The sequence below is a fragment of the Chlamydotis macqueenii genome, chromosome 3 (assembly GCF_036417535.1).
Source record: "Chlamydotis macqueenii isolate bChlMac1 chromosome 3, bChlMac1.mat, whole genome shotgun sequence".
NCBI classification, from domain to species: domain Eukaryota; kingdom Metazoa; phylum Chordata; class Aves; order Otidiformes; family Otididae; genus Chlamydotis; species Chlamydotis macqueenii.
In genome coordinates this window covers 62,569,620-62,593,920 of record NC_141558.1, presented here as the reverse complement: position 1 = coordinate 62,593,920, position 24,301 = coordinate 62,569,620, and the positions used below count along the sequence as shown (strand labels likewise).

At 39.9% G+C, this 24,301-nt stretch overlaps 1 protein-coding gene across 6 annotated transcripts in view; it reads right to left on the bottom strand.

The window, feature by feature from the left end:
- Window positions 1-1,271: 1,271 nt before the first annotated feature.
- Window positions 1,272-24,301, bottom strand: part of PDE7B (phosphodiesterase 7B) — a 185,473-nt gene continuing 162,443 nt past the window's right edge. For 2 of the 6 annotated variants that reach the window (XM_086745033.1, XM_086745035.1), the window contains 6 exons: window positions 23,578-23,709; window positions 17,492-17,583; window positions 16,304-16,448; window positions 14,232-14,328; window positions 10,648-10,728; window positions 5,100-10,099 (listed from right to left, as the gene is read on the bottom strand). In XM_086745033.1, coding sequence (XP_086601159.1) covers window positions 9,882-10,099; window positions 10,648-10,728; window positions 14,232-14,328; window positions 16,304-16,448; window positions 17,492-17,583; window positions 23,578-23,709 — 765 coding nt within the window. In that variant the 3' untranslated portion in view covers window positions 5,100-9,881. Of the gene's footprint in view, window positions 1,572-5,098; window positions 10,100-10,643; window positions 10,729-14,231; window positions 14,329-16,303; window positions 16,449-17,491; window positions 17,584-23,577; window positions 23,710-24,301 lie in introns of those variants that run through there. The other 4 variants (XM_086745036.1, XM_086745038.1, XM_086745034.1 and 1 more) reach the window with 3 other exon arrangements.

Here is a 24,301-nt window from a genome sequence, read left to right as displayed (position 1 = left end):
CAAGAAAACTGGTGAGGGACTTTTGACAAGGGCATGTAGTAATAGGACAAGGGGTAATGGGTTTAAACTAAAAAAAGGGTAGATTTAGATTAGATATAAGGAAGAAATTCCTTACTGTGAGAGTGGTGAGGCACAGGAACAGGTTGCCCAGAGAGGTTGTGGATGCCCCATCCCTGGAAGTGTTCAAGGCCAGGTTGGACAGGGTCTTGAGCAACCTGATCTAGTGGAAGTTGTCCCTGCCCACGGCAAGGAGGGGTTGGAACTTGTGGTTTAGCCTCACTCAGCAGCTAAAATGTAGTTTCTTGCTCACTCCTCCCCCTCACCACCCCTCAGTGGGATGGGAAGGAGAATTGGGAAAGAAAGAAAGGAAAAAAGAAAGGTAAAACTCATGGACTGGGATAAATACAGTTTAACAGAACTGAAGAGGAAACGGGGATGGAAAACAAAAACAACAGAGTATACTCAAGCACATAATTTACAGTACAATAGCTCACAATGGATCCTGATGCCCAGCTCCCTCCTGAGTAGCAAAACTTGCCTTATCACCACTGTCCCCACTTTATATACTGAGCATGGTGTTACATGATATGGAAAAGCCCTTTGGCCAATTTGGGTAACCTATCCCACTTGTGTCGCCCAGCCACAGGTGCCACCGCCCCAGGTCCTCTCCCAGCTCTGGTGAAAATGAACTCTGTCCTACCCAGAACCAGGACAGAACTAGATGATCTTTAAGGTCCCTTCCAACCCAAAGCATTCTATGATTTAATGTACAACATGACTGTTGAGTGGTAACAGTCAAAATACCAGATCATTTTGTTAGTGGTTTGTATTTCAAAGCCTGCAAACACGTAGGCCTAAGTAGTGGGACTGTTTAGAAAGAAAATGAAGGCTGTTGGTAATGCGAGATTATATTGTGATACGTTTAGATCTCAGGCAGATGGAGGATTTGGCAAAAGACAGATGAAGTCCAGACACTTTTCCTACACTCCTTCCTAAGAAAACATTAACCGTAATACTTTTAACTATGAATCCTTGAAACTGAAATGTATAAAATAATCTCTTAAAAAAACCCCCAGAGGTTTCATACTGTTGTAAAATGTGCTTAATAAGAAGTGTGACAGGAACTGAAGCTGACCTGAGCTTCAGGAAAATGTTTCTCTTGAAATCAAAAAGCCAGGTTTTATTACAATAAAATCTCCATAGTTTTAACTAGGGAGAATGCAGAAATGATCAAGGAAGATAGATGATAGAAAATAAAAAGAGGTCTGGAAGTAACTCTTCTTCTGCTTGTTGTGCCCTTGCATGTGAGTGCTTGCTTCCACTTAACTCAGTACCTTTCTGAGTTGCAGCCAAAAGTCCCTTATGCCCCTCTCATGTCTAGGTGACAGTGAAGCCTCACCAGAATTTTATTTACTTGCTGTGTTCTCCAGGTCAGCTGTGAGCTTCTTGCTATGGTTCTCTTACGTGAAATGCCCTGCAGTTTCCGACCTTTCTCTCTTCCAGCCCAATCCACACCGTCTTGGAGAAAGAAGATTTCCCTCTTCCTTTTTGGGGTGAGGGGGAAGTCACTGCTCTTTAAAAGAACATAACATATAATTTGGAACATAATAAATACCATATTCCCCAAAACAAATTATTTTTTGTTTTGCTTGTGACTAGTTGGTGTCTTTGAGAAGCTGACTATAATTAGGTGTGTGAGGGGCAAGAGATCTAAGAAGGTGAAAATAGGGGCTTGATGGTCATTTTTAGTTGTCTCCAGCTGTGACTCCTGATACAGCGAGCACAGGATCAAGTGCAGAAGGAAGTAGACCACACAGCTTCTTATCCAAGCTTCATCACTTCGTCCACTAATACCTTCAGGTAATAGAATTTGTATGTGTGTTACCTTTGTATCTACAGTGAAGGTAGAAGTAGGAAGAGTATTTGCTATGTTAAACTTTTGTACACACCTTTATGCACCTAAGGCATACAATGTGCCAATGTCACTTTCAGCTGTTTTGAGTGATCCAACATCACCACTGACTTACTTAATTTGTTTATTAGTTTGTTTAGTGTCTGTCTTTACATAGGCGGTCTTCAAGTAGCAGCACTGTTGAGGAAGGGGGCCAGGGCAGTTAGCTTATACACCCACTTGCATCTTAATTAGGCCTTAGTGCTGACAAAAGGTACTTCAAAGCACATCATAGTGCAAATGGCCACTCCTTAATGTTTCTTGTGGTAATGGTAGAGCTGGTGGTATTGACTTTTTTTTTGCTACATCGAGGGAAAATGTGTTGTGCATAGGTACTGTAGAGGGCAGTGGCAGTATCTCAGATTTCTGGTCATATATGCTGTACCTCATCCCAGCAAAACGGTACATTTTAAACAAAGTAATTCCACTTGTGTTTTGGTTTCTCAGTTGATACTAATATATATATATATGTTTCTTCTTCCTCTAAAGATTTAATTGAAATATATTCATCCAATGCAGAACATGAAAGATACAAAAGAATGGTCTTTGGGACAATATTTTATCTTTGTTGTTGAGTCTGTCTCTGAATTTACCATATACTTCAGAAACTTCCTGTTTGCTTTGGATTTTGATTGCTGGAAGTGACTAGGCCCAAGTTTGTCTCCAGATGTTGGTAGGTCCTGTTATAGAAATGAGACTGGGCATCAAATAAATGTGTACAGGTAGCTCTAGATTTTTCTTTTGGTAGCTATATTTCTTTCATAAATAAGCTCGTAGGAACCCTATGTGCATACAAATGAATACTCTGGATTTGGAATGAACAGCTACTGACCTGCACAAGTAGGTCATTGAAGTGTCATTATAAACTAAAGGTGGATTTAAGTCTTAAAGTATGTTTTCTCCAAGATTATGGTTTTAGTTAAGATATGTTTGTAACCATGAATTTTCTTTCTTTTTGTTCAAATAAATGTTCAATGTTCTTTTAAGTTTTGCTATGCAGTTAAAGGTTAATGTATTATTGTAGCAGCAACTTCCACATGTACTGCTTTGCTTTGTTTTACCTGTGTTTTGATTTGGGGAAAACAGAAGCTCTCAATCTGCCCAAATGTTCTTTTTTGGTTTTTTTATAGTTTCTACTAAGGAAGCTACAGCCTTGTTTTTTACTGCTGTCTTTCCTTTCTGGAGGTTTTTCATGATTCAGATGATTACTTTTTGCACCCTTCTTTGCACTTCCCACTCTTGTACTTGCACTTTCTAGAGAGGGGTGATTAGTATGAAAATGATGGCATAGAATTTATCTCTGGGTAGTAGAAGAGGTGGAGATAATAGTACAACTCCTCTTTATCTCTGTTTGCATGAATTCTAATACCTCTTTTTAGTTACAACTTCTTACGATACTCGGGTCCCCTTCCTAATCTAGTAAAATATACCTAGAGCCCTGTAGGGTGTAGGATTCAACTCCTCTCTCTAAAGTGCATTACCATAACATTGTCTGACATGAAATTCATCTGCTGTTGTGACACTCACTTCCTTGTGTGTTTAGACCTACATGGCCCTGCGTGGACACCCAAGGTAGCTTTTAAGAAGTGGTGCTGCTGGAAGCAAAGTTCAGTTGTCATGGATGGAGCTGTTGCATGATGTTTAGTAAAACTCTTCCTGAGACCCAAACTAGCCCCAGGGTATAGTAAGGTGATCTGTTGGTTTTAGTGGCAAAGCCAATTTAAGCCCTTTCTTCTCTATTCTGTGGTTCATTTTCTGTCTGTTCCTAAATAGCTGTTTGAGACTGTACTGTACACAACAACACTGGAAGATCAAGAGGTGTAGGAATGGTAACACCACAAGCCTGCCTTGTTGCTAAAACCAGCCTATTTGGAAACTATGCCCATGTTAGTTCGGAGAGGATTGGACTGTGTGGCACACTGGAGAGACCTTGCCTTCCTCACCTTTAGGGAAAAGGAGTGTCTGCCACCTAAATAATTATTTATCACATGCATATTGTATTGATTCTTTTCTTAATGAATAGTTACATTTCCCAGATTCCCCATCTGAGCTTTAAAACCACAGTTAAGTCTTCGGCCAGAAGAAAAAAAAAGGCCGTATTTCTAAGTTTTCTTTTGCTCTAAGTTCAGTGATTCATTTCAACATGCTAGTCTACATTATTTGTTTTGAACCATTAAACATCAGCATCCATACAGACAGTGCCTGTGCTGAGTAGGAAAATGTATTGACTTAGCTGTTCTTGAAAACAACACTGCTAAATCTGTTGTGGAAAATTGTGAGTGGGTTTCCAGAGCTGACTATGCAAAACTTCTGGAGAAACCATCAGAACTCCATCCATATATAGGACAGATCTCGAAGGGCCTTCAGTCTAGAATCCATTCTACAATTCAGCTTGCATCCAGGGGACATCATAGGAAAATACTTTTTGTTATGATTCTGAAGGGTGACTTTTTAAAGAAAATTAATTTAAAATATTGACTAAATAACACTGAAACCAAATCTATTTCCAGCTCCTATATTCAGTTCAGTTGTAGCATTTGCTCTGCACAAACTATGTCAGTGTTGTTACTGAAGACTTTGAGGTACAAATAAATTCTGGCTTTAGAAACGTATCAAAGTCCAGAAGAGTCATCCCTGCAATGGCAGAAGTTCATCAGTGCAGACAGGTATTTTTCACTTAGAAATATTTACTGATGTAGAATGCCAATATTTTTCACATTTTCAATTAAACTTCACAAGCCTCTGCCACGTTGCACATATATACAGCATCATCTACAACTGAGAAATGAGAAAACTGAGATAAAGCTGACCAATGACACTAAGAAGAACGAGTTACTGCAACTGAAACTATTGTAAAAGATGACTCTCTCTTCTTTAAATACTTAAACAGGGAAACATTTTCCCTGGGGTTTGAAAATCCTTCTACTATACGCTTATGAGAAAGACACGGAAAGACTTTCCTTGCTGGCAACTCCATTTAAATTCCTATGGCAAAGCTAAGAGTAAATTTAGAGAAAAGTTCTTAGAAAGAGGGCACTAGGAAAGTGATTATTTTGATGGTAGGAAGGAGAGGCAGTGGGAGGATGGATTCAGCAGGATTTTTGCTGCCATGTCAAACCAGAATGTCTTCGGCAAACTAAGGAGATGCTTTCAATAACTGGTTCTACCAAAGAACTTTGGACACATCTTTTTTTTTTTTTTTTTATTAGTTGTCATTCTTTGACATGATGAATACTTACAGCAGTATGTTAAAAAAGATACAGTTAAGTCTCTTGGCATCACTGCATAGCAGTCACAGCATTTTCACACAATCTAGTGCTTCCTTTCAGAATGATGCATATGGCATATATACGCACATATGGGGGCTGATTCTTGGTCCCAGTGAAGTTGGCGGGACCAGTGTTTGGCCCATAGACTTGTATAAGATATGTGAATATGTATATATAAAATGCTTTACAATAAACATGACATATACAATCTTGAATTTAAAGATTAGCAGACTATATTTTACATCCAAGTCAAACTTATGCTCTGCACTTAAAGTTTATGTACCTAAAATATTGGATGGTTTATAGAAACACATAATAGAATAATAGTTTGCACCAATCAAAGTAATTTGGATACCTATTTCTGGCATGAGTTTGTCTTGGGTTTGTGTTTTGGGGTGGCTTCTTTGGATTACCCGGATCTTAAACAATTTTTTTGTTGTTGCTGTTTTTTGGTTTTCTTTTGGTTTTGTTGTGGTTTTTTTTTTGTGGGCCGTGAGCAGGGTATGGCGGCATCAGGAGGAGAATGGGAGTACTTTATGGAGAACTCAGATGAGTGACTTAAATATAAGGCTATAAATTATAGCTGGTACCCTGATAACTGAAAGTAAAATTGTAACTACTTGAGTGTTTCTCCTTTCCAAGGACAGTCCATTTGGAAGGGCTAGTATTCACTGTCTCAGTTTTGTTGGAGATTTTTAATAGAAATTTCAACCACAGATCGGAAAAGCTAGTGAGATAGCTATGCAGTGTGAAAACAGGCTTATCTCATTTGCTGTGGTAGCAGCCTTCTCACTGATCATCTGAGGAGACTTTGAGTTTCTTCATGAAAACCAATACTTATGCTGTAGATTAGGTTAGCTACAACTGCAGGTCATGTGGGTTTTTTTTTCCCTCCATAGACTCTACTTAATCTCAGCTACTTCTCTCTCTCTCGGTATTTCAAAGGTACACATTTTCAATTGTCCTTTTTTCCCCCTTTTAGTTGGTGGCTGTAATGTTGACCCTTAAAAACTCAACGGTAGATAAAATCTTTACTTAACGATAATGCATACGTATGCACTATTTCAACCAGCCTAAACGTTTCACTTATCACTACTTTCTTTTATTATTGTTTTCATTTACACAGAATTTCCATCTTTGATAGTATGAAATCTGTATTTAAATAAACTAGACTTTAATAAAATGAATTGTATTTATGGGGCATAAAAGCAATTTAAGATCCTGCTTTTAGCAGTTTTCTGCATCTTTCCTTATGTGAAAAACCTAATTCAGTTTTAAAACTTCAGAATCTTTTAGCTGGACTGGCCCAATAAAAATGAAAAATAATTTACAAAGACTTTCTGTAAAGTGGCTACTAGGGCTGACAAGACAAAAATCTGTATTATCTGCATAATTTTTTTTTTTTTCTGTTTTCTGTATCTAGCATTCTCTTGGCATTCTGGGGAGAAATCCCAGTAGAGGAATGTCCTCCAAACTAGAGAACACCAAATACGTATCACAACCGTGTATACTGAGCACTGATGCTGCTGGAATGGCTGTATTGGGTGTGGTTTGGCTGCTTCTATGGGAAATCAAATGGTACTGTTTCGCATTATGGACCCCAGTGAATCTGGGGGCCAGAGCCCAAGTCTTCAGCACACTTTTGTCTAGAGCACCTGAGGCAAACTGGCCCAGACCCAAACTTGGGTAATGGGTTTGGCTTACAAGTACAGAAGCATTTCTGGGGCCATTCTGAACCTGCTTCAAGCATTGTTTCATTAGACAAGGTGATTGAAATCAAGAAAGTATGTTCAGACCACCAAAAAAATGCCACAACTTGTTCATTTTAAGAGCAACTTTTCAAAGTTGGGAAGTTTTAACTTGCTAAGAACAACTTGTAATGGACCCTGTAGGCTCTGATTACGGAAAAGGTCTTGGTTTTATTGTAGCTATAACAGAACTTTTCCTGTTGGACCTGTTTTCCGGAAGCTCCTCAGAACCAGCTCAACAACGTAGCTGTCAAGAGCTTCTTATGCTGCTAGACATCGGGTTTGTTTAACTAAACTTCAGAACCTTTTACAAATATTTTTTGAGCTAGATGATGGAAAATGACCTCCATTTCTCAGAAAAAGATAAACAAGGAAAATTATATCCTCTTGTATGTACTTAAGTGCTTCTAAGCAGCACATTACACTAGTCGCGTAATGTCCTAATAATTGTCCTAGATTTGTCAGAAGGAAAGATATACCTAAAAAAGCTGGAAAGTGGTGATGCTCCCACTCCTGCCGTCAGGTGGTTAAAAAGACATTTATGTCCTGTAGTTAGAAATATTTTTTTTTTCTACTACCACTCTCTCTTTTTGCTTGTTATGGTACTTCTAACACGTGAGTCCCATTAGGAAGAGGGAGATAGAAGAATGTTTTCTACTGCTGTAAGTTTCTATAGCTTACAAAACAGTAGACAAGAAGAAAAACATTGTTCTCAGGATGCTTTGTGTCCCCACAGTCATTTCCATCTTCCTACTTCACTGGGTTTCAGTCTCTTTCTTTGAAGATACACGTCCAGTGAAGTAGTAGAGTAAAACATCCTTTACTGAAGCTTATGCTTTTTATTTTCCTTTCAACATCTTAGTCACCTTATGAACATGAACACTTTGTTTGATCAAGTCAGTATCCCCTGTAATGGAGAAAAACTCTCCTATAGCTCCCCTTGCACTTTTATGAGTAAATATTATCTTTCCCAAACACCAACCTAAATAGCTCTTTCTTGGCCTCTTCAAAGTATTCACATCCAAACATGATTATATGGCCACATCTGCTAGTTCTTTTGGAAAACGGCTATACAGGTTTGATGTGCTGGGGGTTTACAACAACACAACATCTTACATGAATGTAATTAATCTTTCTGGGGACAGAGGAGAAAGGGACAATCACTTTGGTGCCATGCAGTAGTGTGACAATACAATCTCATTTGAAATGATGGAAGCTTAAGTAAAGTTTTATAAAGGCTATCCGAACTGGGGTTGTTTGTGGCATAAATAAGGCCATATATCTGTCACAAACACGAGGCCATAGAAAATTCCTCAGCTACTATGCTTGTTAAGAGGATTTTTCTTAACAGTCTGACTACAACGCTTTTTTTTTTTTTTTTCCTTCATTGAGTGAGACTGATGTGAAAGTCAGTTGAAGTACTTTTTTTTTTTTTTAATGAAAAGAAAAATACAAATGCATTTTGATGCTTGGTATCTAAGGAGAGAATGTGGGGAAAAAATCAGCTACACTGCAACATCACTCCAGAAAACAACTGGACTCCAGAACTATTAGAATGTCATACTTTGTAGATCACTAAGCTAGTTAATAAAAATTCACACTCTCAAATAAATGGTAATCAGGTTGAACTGTCAAATTAAGTGGTGTTGCTGTGGGTTTTGGGTTTTTTTGAACTTAAACTTCAGGCTCTGTGAAACATTTGCCTAGTCTGAGTGTGCAAGGTGCCACGGATTAACAACACGGACCCATATGGAATGTGTTTGAAGTTTTCAAGAAGTTATCCTGCCAGACCTCGCTCCTTAATGACCTTTGATACACCTTGGATAGTGGAAAGGCAGTTCAGAATCGTATCTTGTGATCATATAATTTTGGCAGCTATCAGAAGATGAAGGATGCTAAAAGTTAAGGCTTTTATCCACAAACAATGATGTATATTAATAAACTCAATACCATATTTACAAATGCTTTCTCTTGTATTAAAACTAACAGTATTCTGTTCACAGTGCCAATGTTTTTACAGGTAGCAATCCCACAGTACTCCAGTATTTTGGCATGGGAATCAGTAGCGCTTTGTATTTACAGAAAATGTACACATATGAATATAAACACGTTACTGGAAACAGTACTCAAAAGATAGATCTGTTCGTGTTTCAAAGGTTTAGACTGTACAACACCTTCCCTTTTGTTTGTGAGGGAATACTGTTCCTTACAATGAGAAGATGCCCGTCTTTTATCCAAAGTGGCATAAAAATGATTACCAAAATGAGCCTTGTTACACTGGAGTTGTGTATACAGAGAGTAATTTCAGTCCAAGGTTTTATAGATCTGTTGTTTAGTGCACAGAATACAAAAGTTAAAAAGGTTTTCGTTTTAATTACTAAAATAACCAGACTCTCTCTGCCCTCTGCGAGCGCTGTCTCGCTCAGCCAGTGTCCTCTGGATGCTGAAGATGCTGGTGGTTTAATGTGCAGCCCAGCTGCCAGCCTGGAAAGTGTACGGCGCTCTGGGCCTATATACATATGTCACAGTATGACTCATAGTAAATGAATATATAACCGAGAGTGCGTGCCTCTCCCCTGTTCTCTCAGTAATCCTCCCTGCTTCATGGCAGCCGTAACCGGCCCAGCCTCAGTACTGCTGACTAGGACTCCGCATTCAGGCAGTTCATGATCAGAAGTGACAAATGGCATCAGGCATGCACAGAACGAAGAGAGCGGAGAGGAACGTGAAGAAGATCCAGAAAGGAACCCAGCAGAACCACGGGCTTGTTTGTGAGGACCCTTACAGCTTCTGCTTTGCCACTTCTTCCCTTTCCACGGTCTTGACAACAGGCTTCTAGCTCCCCAGGATTTTCTTTGCTGCTGTGATCAAGACAGAGATAGCACTGCTAGAAGGAAAAGTGCAAAGCTGCCACTAAGGAGTCTCTTCTTCATTTAAAGTCTGTTCTTGGCTGCCAGTCACTTGACCTGAGTGGTCATTGCTCCTACTACTGCTGTGTTGCTTGTGGAGCAAACTCCTCCACTTGGCCTTGTTCCTCCTGAGATGATTGAGCATATTTTCAGATAGGGGGGTATTGCCTGTAAACTGGGCCCACCTCTCAAAGAGTGGCTCTACGATGTACGTCATGAACCCTGGGGAAATACACAAAGGACAGCATGTGAGGAACAAATTCAATCCCTGAGTGCACTGCCCCACAGAGTGCCTCAAGAGAATGCAGCAACAGAAGTGGCAAAAAACCCTGACGAGAAATAACAATAATGTCTCAAGCAGCCATCAACTTTTGATATGCATGGCTTTTGACCAGCGCACATGACAAGATGTGGCTCTATCTGCATCTGCAACAGTAAAAGCTGTGAGAGACAGCATCCTTTTCTGAGATTTCAGACTAGAAAGTAACTGGTGTGTAATAACGTGTTGGCTGAGATGTTTCTCTGTAGATATTAGAATGACCTTTTTTTCCCTTGTGCCATGACTCCTTTGTCTTTCTATTGAATATTTGGCTTGGATATGTTTATTTCTGAACGCTTTTATTTAGACTGTGAATCGTGACTCTTATGGTATCTACAGTTCTTACTGTTAAAACAACGAGACTGGGGAAAAAAAAAAAGGAAATGTTTCTCTTTGAGCTTGTGTCATACTGAGATAAACATGGAGATAAGAGAAAGAAACTAATACTTACCAATCTGTATGCTTGGTATTGTATCCTTCTGCTGATTACAAAGGGGGCTTATTTCCAGTTCAAATTTTTGTTCCAGGTCACCTGCAAAAAGAAGAAAAGAAAATAATTTGCTACCACTTACATCTTTTTTCCTTTGACATACACGATTCCTCTTTTTCTCTGACATACAGAGCCTTACAGTGACTGCAACTGTGTGGATTTGAGCAGCTGGAATCTTGCACCAATGACAACCATGTTAACTGTCTAAATACCTTCAGTTTTTGGACTTTGTTTTACGTATGAGTATGCACACAAAGAAAAATCTCTCTAAGGAAAGATGACTTCCAAATGAACATTAAATCTGAGAAGTTACACGTTCTGAAGACCTTAATTTTTAAAACAGATTCTTTCACATGAAAGATTTTCAGGACATTCTAGTTCATTTACTCAGTGTTCAAATGTCTTCCTACAAGAAAAACGTAGAATACATATTTTAGAAGAAATGCATCTCCATTAGTACTGTAATGTGAATTGCTACTGTGTGCAAGTTGCTGTTAAAAGGCAGAGTGACGGAGCTTGGCAGCCTGCAGCTGTGCCTGCACTAATGAACTAATAAGAGCCAGACCATGGTCTGGGAAAACACGTGTTCACGTGTCAAGAGCTATGGAATTCAAGTTATAAATGTGGAAAAAGGATGAAATTAAAAGTCTGTCTTATAATTGTGGTGTAGCTGGGTATCAGGGCTATGCCTGTGCTGCTGCGCTGAACTTATATAACGAACTCCCTGTGTGGTCTAGGAAATCAGTACGCCATGCAAAGATTGCTGTAAATGACTTAAGATTGGTTGTTTTGTTTTTTTTTTTTTCTTAAACAAACACTCTGTCTAAGAGTGCAACATGTTCATCCTTTGTGATTCTTGACCTTCTCCAAGACACTGCCAGGGTACACGTTTGGTGGCTGCATGAGGTACAGACCCTTTCCTGTCTACAGCACGGGAGGGAAGGGAGGCTAGCTATGTGCAAGAGAAGCTGCACACTTGCCCTCAGGCAATAATACTTTGTCCACTTGATTTACTAATAAGGATGCAGTGAGGGATGCTTACAAGAAACCTTCCCATAAATAAGACTGACCTGCTAGATCAGACAAAATGTGGTATTCAACCCAAAAAGAATCATTTTGCTTTAAATCCACTGCTTCTGTTTAAATGTTCTTTTCTTCCCATTTATAGACTATTTTGACTTAAATGCTATTGTGCCACTTGGGCTCTACAGCCCCATATAAAATACCACGTGCATTTTTAAGCCTTGCCTTTCTTCTCTCTACAGCATACAATTTCTTCCTAAATGTAAGTGAGGCAAGTATTTTCAGTTTTAATTAGATATTTACAGAACACCAGGGAAATGCTTTTAGCTTCACAATCAATCAAAAGGAACAATTCAGCAAAACTGAGACAAAATAACAGTTTGTCATGTTTCCAAATATGTGGTTTGTCTGTCTCCCACTCTACCCCCTCTAAAAATCTTTGACTGAAAAAAAGTGTGTCTAACTCCAGTGATGTCCCCTCTGCAGCTACTCTGGGTTTTAAAAGGTTGACCTGTCTGTCTTGAAGTGTATCAACATCTTCTTATCTTTGACAAGTCATTTAATTGCTAAAAATAAGGTTTTCCTTTGCACGGTAAGAACTTAAATGATAGTCAATTTTCGTAGGTTTCAAGTTGCTATAAAAGTAACTGCATGAATTAATTGCTGAGAACTTTCATGCTGGGGAAACCCTTCCAAGAAATTTAAAAACCTCACCAGGGAAAACGATCATTAATGTTACTTAAACATTAGCCATTTTCTCGAAACTTGTTTCTTGCCAGTTCCAGTTTTACATAAACAAATCAAGCTGCATTATTTACCCTGTGTTCCTATTTGACTTTTAAAATGCGCATTTGAGAACAAGTTAAAGTATTTTTCTAGGAAAGGTTCATGTTAGGAGTTGCTGCAGGGATCAGGTGCTCCCTGAAATGTACCTGAGTTGTCTATTTTATTTGCAAATAGATGTAGTGTAGATGCACCAGACGACTGGAAGATCAAGATCCGAGTCTATTAAAATGGCATTAGAAAAATCTGGTACAAAAATGTTCAAACTTTGGGTGCATTCCAGAAGGAAGATTAAACAAGGCATGAATTTTGTTATCATCTGTTAAACATCCAAACACGAGAGATATGGTTTTCAAATGCTAAACAAAAAATAGTTTCAAGCCCCAGCACTGTGTTTAAGGGGGTAGAAAGATCTACGCTAACATATTAAAGTGATAATGGTATCTAAATACATGGCACTTAGTATTATTTTTTGTGTCACTTACCAGAATTATAGAGCTACCAGTGACAGTCAGACCACAGTTTCTGTGTATTCTCCCACATAAAATGCTCTACTTCTCCCTGTTACACTTCTAACTGGTCTCAGATGCTCCGGTGTCCCCTTTCAGAGGTGTATTATAGATGTTATATTCATAAATCTTGACTCTTGGGGAAAAAGCTCACATTTATGAGTTGAAAGCACTGTCTTTCTCAGCATGGTCCTTCAATACGCTAAAGGTGAGGTCCTTCAATACGCACAACTGGGGCCCTGTCTTCATGAGCTGGATACTGATTATGCCTTGACTACGCATGTAACTAAACAAACCTACATCTGGCAAGTTGCTTATATTGCTTCAAAAGCATCAAAGTCAAAGACATTTCACCAGCTTAAACTGACATTGGCTGAAAATTAACTTGCTGACCTATTTGTCCTTGTTATGAACTAACTGTACCAGGTACCAGCTTAATTTTGTGGTGCAGCATTTTGAACGAATCGAGAACTTCATTGTGTGCTCTTCCAGTGTTTTTACCACTTGCCTTTGGCTCTCAGGATGCTCCGAATAAAGCATTTAGCAGTGATTAAACTCTGCTGCACCCCGTGTTGTAGTACAGAGTGACCTTGCCTACGCAGATAGAGCCAAATGGTGTAATTACTGTGCTTCAAAAAGAAAAAAAAACCCTGCCTGACTGTGCTCTCTGCAGGGGTTTAAAAACACTTGCAGTAGGTCCTAGCCGAGCTTTGGCTTGCCTACTTTGGCCCTTTCAACAGCGTGCTGGGAAGCGCGTCCTTTCTCTGCATTTGTAGGCAGAAGGATGTGTCATACTTGGGAAACTGTGCGGGTTAAGGCTCCCACTGGAGTTTAGCAGGAGTATGAAAAGCGAGATAAAACAAAGTGGCCAGCGGCAGGATTTTGGTGCAGTGTAGCCCTGGCGCTGTTCCCGCTCAGAAATGCTAATGGTGACTGAAGGGTTCTCAGAGAAGAACCCAGCCATGGGCTCTCCAGCCGAATTCAAGCGCTGAGGCACAGCGGACCCCTCCCTCCTGCCTGACCCTGCCACAGGAGCAGCGAAGGCAAAGAAATGCTTGCTGCTCTCCTACCCCTTCCCACTTTTCAAATGAGGCAGAGTCTCTCTTCAACAGCCTGTTCTGGAGGGATGTCTGGAGGCAAACTAGGGAGGCTGAATGCTACCTCTGTCTCGCCACATAAAAAGCCTGGAAAGCTGAGGTGAAAGGGGACCGCCGCGCATGAAGGGCTGACCTTGCCGGTAAAACTCTTCGCAGACCCGTTCGCTCCACTGTTTGCTCAGATCCCAGAGTCGGCAAGGGTTGCAAATGTCAGCACACTTAAGCGCAATCTGAAAGCAAAGAAGAAAAGTAGCGGTGAGAGAAGAAGTTATTGTCTAGCAGTGCTCCAGCAGTAAATCTGCAGTTATAGAACTCCCAGGCCTCACCAGCGATGCTGGGGAGGGTTAAGATCACCTTTTAGAGACTCAGCCTCACCCAAACGTGCCTTTTGAGGAAAGGGCATTTATTTAAGCCACAAACAAAACTTTCATTCAGCCCTCTGCTTTACTATAGTGAGAACAAGAGGAGGGCCAAATTCCAAGGCTGCAAAGTGTTTTGGATATTCCATGCAAGGAATAAGCCAACAAAAGCCTCAGGCTGGCTCCTGTTGACTGCCTGGCTCAGCATCCATGGCTGATGACAAGGAAGGGAAGAGCCAAGCTGGTGTATTTGGGCATCATTTCTCTGCGGTCTCAAGTGAGTGACCTTGCATCCTACTGCAATTACACATCATCTTAATGTCTGCATATTTTTGTTTATAAAGCTAAGCACAGGGCTCTCCGCACTGCCTCTGGCTTGGTTTCATTTAGTTAACTAGCACTTTTAAGTGCTTTGCAGAGGAATGAGTACAGGAGGGCAAGAGATTTTTAAAATTAAGTAACTGCTTCAGAAAAGTAAACTGTGTAATAGTCTGTCTGTCTTCCTGCCTTGGAACAAGATGTCATGTGCCTTGTTTCTTCACAGATTGAACACAGTCAGTTAGCCTGACAGAGGTCAGACATCATTCTGGCACCCAGGAGGTGTAAGAATAGGAAATGTTTCCTGTACAAATTCAGACCTGTAAACTGGAGGAGGGAAGTCTCCAAGTCAATCTTCTCCCTGGATTAAACTGATTAGCCTTAATGTTACTGTCTATTACAAGGACCTTTCAAACATTCTTTAATTTATCCCGATCAACCAAGATTTCTTGATTTAATTTTTTTTTAATACTTCCACAAATAATCCACCAGATAAGTAAACCTCACCACGTCTGTGCTCTGGTTCCCATATTCAGGAAAGTGCATATGAAACTTTTTGCCATAGTCGAGATCTGTAATCCCTTTGGCATTCGCACGAGTTTCTTGCCTAATCTGTCCAGAAATATGATAAGCCCATCATCCTGCTCTGCATGGTCCATGCAGGAATCTGACAGAAGATCGTGTTTGATCAAGGACAGGCAAGCAGATTACTAAATTTCCCACGCTGCTGGATGGGGAAGAATTAACATATCAGCAATTCTTTCCTTGCAACTGTCACTTTTCTTGTAAGTTTGACAAAGTGACAACATGTAGATGTTTGTTTTATAAATGATAACGATTACTTAAACTCCTTTATGTATTTAAGAGTGAAATTAATGTCATTTCTCCAGAGAAGCATGTATATGCAGCTACTTTAATCACAATAATGCTTTAATAGGCAGAGGTTTTTTGTAAAGAGCCTGTTAATGACTGCAGCTTAGCTGGAAGAACCAGTCTGAATCTATTGGATTTTTAAATAAAGCATGGTTTCTTCATTAGCTAGCCAGACCCACTAGAGAAGCACCTGCTGCCATGGCAACAGCTGTCTCTGCAGAGGCAGGTTCTGAACATCCATCACAGGAACACGACTTGGGCACCTGATGTCAGGGTGTCTTGGAAAGAACACTGACCAGGGGGATCTCCTGCTCAGCACTAGAAAATAACACCAGTGAAGTGATGTTTGCCAGAAGAGAGACTATAATTGAAGCATAACCTGGCAAGAAAAGCAGTGGTCTGGAAATAAAATAATTAATAGCTTATCTTCATTTCTCAGCATTTGACACTTCTCTGTATCTGTTGCATTCAGAACTCTTTAACTCAAGAAAATTACATAAGGAAATACTGGAGGCACCTTATGCTTGCCTGACAGGAAAGTGTTTATGGTTATAGGTAAGGAGATGCTGATGTCCAGATGCACTACCGTATGCTATTCTAACATTTGCTAGGAAATACTGTGACTTGAAAAAAAAAATCCATAGTGGAAAGTTACCTGAAGCATAAAATGTCTGTCTTGTGCATCCTCCAGCCTCAAATCTTGATTGTCAAGGTGAGATTTCAGACGGATCAAAAACTCATTCTGCCTGTTGATGTCTGTTGCCAAGATCAGGGAGCCCAACTGCTGCTCAATGTCCTGTCTGCAATTAAGGAAAACAAGCTCCTTCAATCATGGAACCATTTAACAGCTGAAAACAACCTGCTACGGATCATAGCTAGTATAAAGCTTCCTCTTTCTTTATGCACCCAGTCTGATCAGTTCAGTCAGCCTCTGCTGGGATTTGCAGGGTATAACTGTTCTACATGGCTAAGTGGGTTCAAGCATAATAGATAACACAGAAGAAAAATGCTTGTTGGCACAGGTGGTTCTGAAAGCTTCTGAAAGATGCTAGGAAAGTTAAAAAAAAAAAAAAACAGCCAAAAAAAGCCAGCATGATGCATCTAGAAAAATGCTCACACCTTACTTCAGTTGCTGAAACCTGGGTGGTGAATAACAGAACTTTGAAGTTGCAGTTGGAGTTGTGAAGGACTGGATTGAAGTCCTTTAAAGTATGACTGAAGTTGTTGGTCTGATGCAAATGATTTCTGGAGGGATGCGGAGCTTTTTGCTTACAGGTAACTTGTTTATATTCCTGATAAGGTCACCTGTGATTAAAACTTAGTATTGCAGGCTGCTCACTGTCTCAATCTCCATTCTTTGCTGGGAGTAACACTGCACAAAACCAGCAGGTAAAAAGTTAGCACCAACTTGGCCAAGATGCTCATGTTGCCGTTTTTGTTTTTGCTTCTCCCAGGTGTGGAAGTCTCGAGCAGTCTCAATGCTACTTGACCAACTCCTCCATTCTTCTCTATATTTCATGCTTTTAAATCACTAATCTTTCCACATTTGGTTGATGCTATGTAAAACAAAAATTGCCAACAATGGATCTGAAATTGTCCACTCCTGATGAGATTCCCAATGTTCTCAGCACTGACAGTAGCCACTCCTGTGCTGCAGAAGTGGCAGAGCCTTAGAAAATACTGCTGCTATGAAACTCTGTCTCATGATTTCATACTGGCACCAAGAGAGGGCAAGAAGTTCAATGACTCTGGAGCCTGGGCCTTTTTGCCAGTCTCCTTTTAAGAAGAGTGATGGAAGCCATGGACTAGTTTCAGTGATGCATTTCCTCCAGTGGACACTTACGTCATCTCCTTGGGCAGGTGGGCGAGGAGCCGGGACTCTCGAAGCATGCCTATCGTAGATCGCCAGTGATGATTTTCTAGCACTGAAACATTCTGGGGAAGAATAAAAGGAATAAATTCAAGGATTAGGCAGGTATCCATGGTACAGATACAGATTTACCGTATCACATGATGCTTATTGCTGGCTGGAAGTGCTGTAACATGAGCCTAAAATGTGTGCTTTTCAGCCACCTTTTGGATTTGACGAATTGGTCTGGATTTCTAGAGTTAAGGACCTTGTGCTTCTAAGTTTCCTAGCTAAGGTCAGTCCAAGAGCCCTGTTCTACAGTTTTCGAGTCCTGCTGTGAACAGAGGAGCTAATATCATCTGAGTGGGAGGTACCTTGCATTCTAACAGACTTATTAACAAAGGAATTAAAGCACGAGTGCAAAATCATATTTTTACCTCCTACTGATTCCAGGTTGACACCTCAGCTTTTACAGTTTGAATGCAGAGCAGACAAGGAAAAGAAAACTAACCTGCCAAATTTCCCTTCAAGTCAGGGAACTGAAGAGGAATATCAGTATCACTGAGCATCTGCAGGCTTCAGTAACTTAATCTGCAACAAATTTTGAGTCCTTTTTGTTTGCTTCCAACTAAGTGAAACCACAATTCACTTGTAAAAAATGCCTAGAGAACAGAAACCCAGCTTTCTAGGTTGTCTGTAAATCACAACAAACTGGGTATCTTGTGTCTGATGACTTTATGTTACTCTTAGCACACAATGCATTTGCCAGTCATCATAGAGTACTTCCTGCCACTGAACGCCTCAGAAGTGTCACTTGTTCAGAAACCTCGTACACAATTCTTCTAATTCACAAAAGCATCTACTTGCTGCAGAGAAGCAGCCCAGCGGAGACCCTCCAGTGTAGGGGTAGGGTACTACCTCCACTGGGTAGCTCAGTCTTCAGCTACCCACAGCAACGTGCGCAGTGTGAATGAGATGACTGTCACCTAGCAATAGGTACACTCCTGGGGGAGGTAAGGCATCTGATCCCTGTTTTGTGCAGTTTATGGCTTTTGCGGTGGACAAGCACTGGATTAAAAAAACCCAATCACAACCAAGCCTTTTGGGCAGGTAGCAGAGCAAGGACTCCAGCCCGTCACTGCCAACTGGGAAACTAGCGTCAGAAAATCTCTCTCTGGCCACCAATAATCTCCGGCTCCCTTCTGCATGGTCCCACAGCTCTGAAGCGCAGCTGTAGTAGTGCTGCCCGTCCCATTGGATGGGATGCCCAGCTCCCACTTCTCCGAGAGGGACTGAACAGTATTTTCTCCTTAAGGCTTCCCCATCCTCCTTTGTAACCTTGTCATATCTAATGACCGTTGAAACGCTAAACATTTCCAGTAACCAAGATCCAGTTCGCATTTTGATAATCTTGTCTGTATTGTTCTTGAAATTTTGTGCTCAAAATCAGTGCAAAGGTGAAAGTGCAAATGGCATTGATTTCCTATTACAGTATTTTCTGCAGTACATTGTTGCTTTTGCATTCACACAATCAATGATATGTTGCTTTGGTATTTCTTCTGATTTTTTTTGGTTTGGTGTTTTCTTTGTTGTTTGTTTTTTTTTTTTTTTGTTTCCTTAATAGAAATCACAGATACTGGGGGGAAAAAAAACAAAAAACCAACCCCAAGATTTTCCAGTCATGCAAAGACTATGTCCTTCTCCTTGAAAGAGCTGACAGATTCAGAACTCAGGATCAGCTACGCAATATCTAAATTACTGTTGACGGCAATTCTGTTCATTAGCCAACTTAAACATCCTTCTTCTCCTTTTGCCTAAATACATCAGGACAGACTTTTGCAACCCTGCACTCTGACCAAAGAAAATAAGGGAATGTAATAGGACATAATTTTTTTTTTTTTCCTTTTTTCACCTCCCTAATCTCAGAGCTGAATCCTGGTCCCAACAGCCACTCCAAATCCACAGGCTGCCATCTTTCTGCCCTGAGATAAATCAGACAAACCCCACCTGACTGTCACCTCCGGCTGTTGGGAGGGCTTATACTCGTTTAAGAAAGTGCCTCTGTGCACAGTTCCTGCAGCCCCACTCTGACTGCACCCTTGAAACATTCCACCTGGGGAGAACCCCCTTGGAGCACCCTGTGCCCCCATGCCCTTTCCAGCACAGCAGCGTTACTTGCTGGGAGGAGCTGCTTCAGCAGCACCTACCTCAACCGAGGAATTACACCCCATGGATGGAGCTGCTCTTTGGCCACCCTGAAGGCCAGCCAGCACAGGGCTGAGCGTGTAGGCATCCAAGAACTTTCTTGCACCCAACTAATAGTTACTCAAAAAACAAGCTCAGGTATCAATCCCAGGGTATTTCTACTTCTGTAAGTTTCTGCTCTCTCCCTGTTGCTACAGGGACAACTCAAACTGGAGCTGCTGCGCTGCCTAGTTTCCCACACTTAAAGCACATGGAGGAGGGAAAAGGAAAGGTCAAGTTAACAAGCGACAACTGAGCGTGAAGTCATATGACTCCCCTGTTAAACACAGGCAGCCAGAACCCCTGAAGGGGCTGCCAACAATCAGTGGAGTCAGCTATTCCACCCAGGAACACTCTACTGCTTAATGAAGGCTAATTGCCATGAGCGATCTGATTGCCTAGGCTGGCAGGGAGAGAACCCACACAGGGAAAAGTCTGTGTGCTGCCTTGCAGACCGGGGTTCTCAGTGCTGATCTCCAGGGAGCTTGCTTCCCAAAAATTTTTATTTCTTCAAAAACAGATTTCTTTTAAAAGCTGCAAGCTAGGAAGCCTCTGTCACATCTACTAGTGGATTGCTGTAACACAGACTTCAGGACTGTGAGGAAATAAGCTGTTTTTTCACTTAGACTGTCACAAAATCTCCAATCTGTGACTTTCCATGAGCCATTCAAACCACCACACTCGACATGCGCATTTGGAAAAGAAAAATAACTTGAAGAGAGGAAGACTTGCTAATAACTAGGTGCAGAGAAAACTTCAATTTTAATTCAGGGTTTAAGACGATCTAAATTTCTTTCAATCTGGTCATCCATTCTTAGTCGTTGAGCGACTGGTTTAACTACACAATGTTAAATACCTGAAAGTGATACTTTAATTAGAAATGGTGCTTTTAAGGAAGACTGCAAAGTAGAACTGTCCTAACTGATGCCCAAAACATATTTTCCTATTTCTAGTTTGCATACATCTATATTAAAGTTGTAAAGTGTTCTTTCATAGATTTCTGAAACCTGTTTTATAGTACAGATGTTATATGTGATCATTGCAGACACCTAAAATATTACCCTTCCTTCAAGAGCCAGAAAACAAGATCTCAACTCTCTGTTACTGAAGTTATAAAATAACGTTTTATTTGTATCAATGCTACTTTTTTTGGTAAAAAATTCATAAATCATTTTCAGTAATTTTTTTTTTTTTTTTTTTAAAAACAGTTTGACTTTTTCTGGTGTTAGGTTCGATGTGGAGTTTTGGATAAATACACGGCAGGATTATATCAGGCTGAGCAACCTTGAATTGTATGCTGCTTTCAGTCAAAAGAAGCAGAAATAATGTTGGATAAGCCAAAGGTATCAACCAGAATTTGAGTTATTTGTGCCTTTTAAGGCTACAGAGACATAAGACAATGATTATCAAGCAAGAATAAAACTTTTATTTTTAATTTTAATGGCCAATGAAAGTTAGGAGTGAAGTCTGCATCACATAACAAGGAATGCTGTTGTGCTCCTCACAGGCTGCTAAGTGATCTCCAGGTCCCTACTGTCACCTTTACACTCTCAACTGTCTTTGTAATGCTAAAGACTTGAACGAGACACTTATTTTTGTGAAAATTATGGTGTCTCACATGCAACAGACCCTTGTGGAAATGACTCTATAGATTACCAAAAATGTCTTGTATCATGAAATATGGATTTAATTTGAAAATGAATATGGAAAGTTCTGAACTCCTTGGTGATTACACCTATCTTCCTGAAACATGATTCTACCCACATATGCCCTTCAGAAGCTGTCAAACACTCTACTTTTTTGTCAAATACTGACTGACCTCATTTTGCAAAACCTTTTTTTCCAGATGATTCAAATGTAAAGTTCTAATTTAAATTTACAAACAATCAAGAGCAAAGAGATGCATAAACAGATAAAGCTAAGTATCAGTTACTACTGTCTCAGTGACAGATAACTGCCAGCTATGTTAAAACTTACTCAATTTTGTTTGATTATTTTTCTGATTAGTCCCAGCAATTCTGTGCCACTGCTATTTAGAAAACAGAAACCCTAGAACGTTTTTGTTTCAGTTTCAAGCACATGTTAAAGTACTAATCTTGAAAAGAATATAATTTACTGTTTTAAAGACTATTCACTGAATCTAAATTTTTGACTAAAAATGTTTTTAGCAAAACATTTTTTTCCAGCATTGTTATTTTTATTGGCATTCATGTACTGTATACTACTAAAATCTTTGGAAACAATCTGGGATCAATCTCAGATAAAATAATATAAGTGAAACTTGCCAGTGAACATCCTTAAACAGGATACTTAAAAATCACATTTGCTGTTGAAAGATTGCATTTGCAGTATTGTCATTGCCTTTTCTAACCAACATTTGAAAGTATATTCAAGCCCAGTTAGCTGAACAGAAACCATCTCTCCAAGATAATAATATTTTATTTTAGCTAAATTTATTTCAGATTAGCCTGAAGTTTCAACCTAATTATATATTACTGTTTCCCACTATAAATTTGAGACAGAGTTGTTTATACCTTTTCAGAGGGCCAGGGTTTTTGTGGAATTGCTCTGCCCAGTCCTCTTCAAAGGATCCTTAACATAACCTTCCCGAAGTCCCCTGGCTTAGTCCCCTGGCTTTTCTCCCTCCCCACTCAGCTGGCCTGACCTTTAGAAAAGACTGGAGCAAAATGCACCACATACATATGGGTATGACAACTCTCGATTTCCTAAGTATGTGTCGAAAAGTACATGGCTATTAGTGAGTCTTCCTCAGTTAGAGTAATTTTTAACTTGGGATATTCTGTTTCTGATACCTTATTACAAAGGCTGAAGTTGACTTTTCTGAAGGCTACAAACCAATACCATGTCCATTTATCAGCTATGAATTACTGTTAGTGCAACCAAAATGATTTACCATATTGCTCCGTTATCTATATGTAAGTATAATATAAAGAGTACAGATGTGCATATATAATCACGTATACATGCATGCAAAGATTATACACATTGGATAGCTGGAGACAAAATCCAGAGCTACAGTGATTGCCATGAGCCAAAACTACAAATATATTCAAAAAGGACCACAAAAATCAGGACAGGATAGGTTCATTGATAGTTATTGAACAAGATGGTCTGTCCGGGAAGTCTTCTACCACTGCTTGCCAGAGCTGGGAGGATGCATACCAGGTGAAGGACAACTCTGTACTTATCCCAGGCTTAAGTTTCTCTCTGAGATCCTTCGCTGGCTGCTCTTAGAAACCGGATACTGGTCTAGACAGCCTGTGGTGTGACCTACGGTGGCTGTTTTAACTTCTTCCTTTATATCTCTATGTATGTTTTGATAAATATCTACAACTTTTCCCTTGGTTTCCTCTATGTTCCTTTTTTTTTTTATAAATTGCAGTATTCATTAAGTGTTTCATTTTACTAGACCCACATGAAGCAAGAGTTTCTTTTAATGCAATGCCTATTTAGAACATGCCTGCTGCTTGCTTGCTCACTGAAGGAAGACGAAGTACAAATTGTCTCTCTGTGATTTTAAATCTCCTACCCACAGTTCCTTACTCTAGATGATCTACGGCAGAAATAACTCAGGCAACTGATTTGGCTTAAATGTCCTCAACAAAAGCTGACATTTCCACCTTCTTCCTCATGTGTATCGGCTTTGCTGTAAGAAGAGACACCCAGTGAGGAGCTTAACTGAAATTGTCTAAAGTGCAGATTGATTTCATCAACATCCCTCCCAATGACAGACTTCAGCATGGAAGTTCACTGCAAATTGCTTAGGCCCTCCTTGACACCATTTTACGTATTATCAACTTGATGAGCAGTTTCACCTGGTACAGGCTGGCAAGGTGGTGTTTAGTTTTGATCAGAAAGGGCTGGTTGACCCCGGGATGATCCACGTCATGAGCCGCAGCAGCTAGTAGTCCGAGCATGATGTCCGATGGGGTGAGGAAGTTGGCAAGCTGCATGTGATTAACACATGTTAAGCACAACAAGAATATGAGCATTAAACACTGGTTTTTTTTCTTTTGCCAAATAAAGGAATCAGCTAACTTCACAGCATTGGTCAGTTTTGTAGGACAGTATACAAATGTCAAATATAAAATAAATTTTGTGAACAATGTTTTTAAGGTGACTGTTGAACAAACATCTATAAAGATATCAGATGATATACTCATTTTATTACAGTTCAAACTTCTTATCTCTTTATTGTTTATGGCAATATAAGGATTGTTGTAAAAGAAGTGCTTGAGCTTAATCTAAAAGATTCAGTTTAAAAAAGTAAGTAAGGATAGTAGCAGGTTGGCAAATGTTAGCATACATGATAAGGGCTCTGCCTCATGCAGTATTTAGTAATACCAGCAATATGTCAAGCTTCATTTTTCCAGCACAGCACTGTGCTGGAAAATGCAGACTTTATAAACTTTTGAAATGTCAAACTTGGCTGTTAGATATCTCAGTTCAAATACAGGTATTTTATTAGAGAACATAATCTGCCTTTCTAACTTCAGATATCCAAATTTGAAAACCTGCTCAGATTTTTTTTACTATACA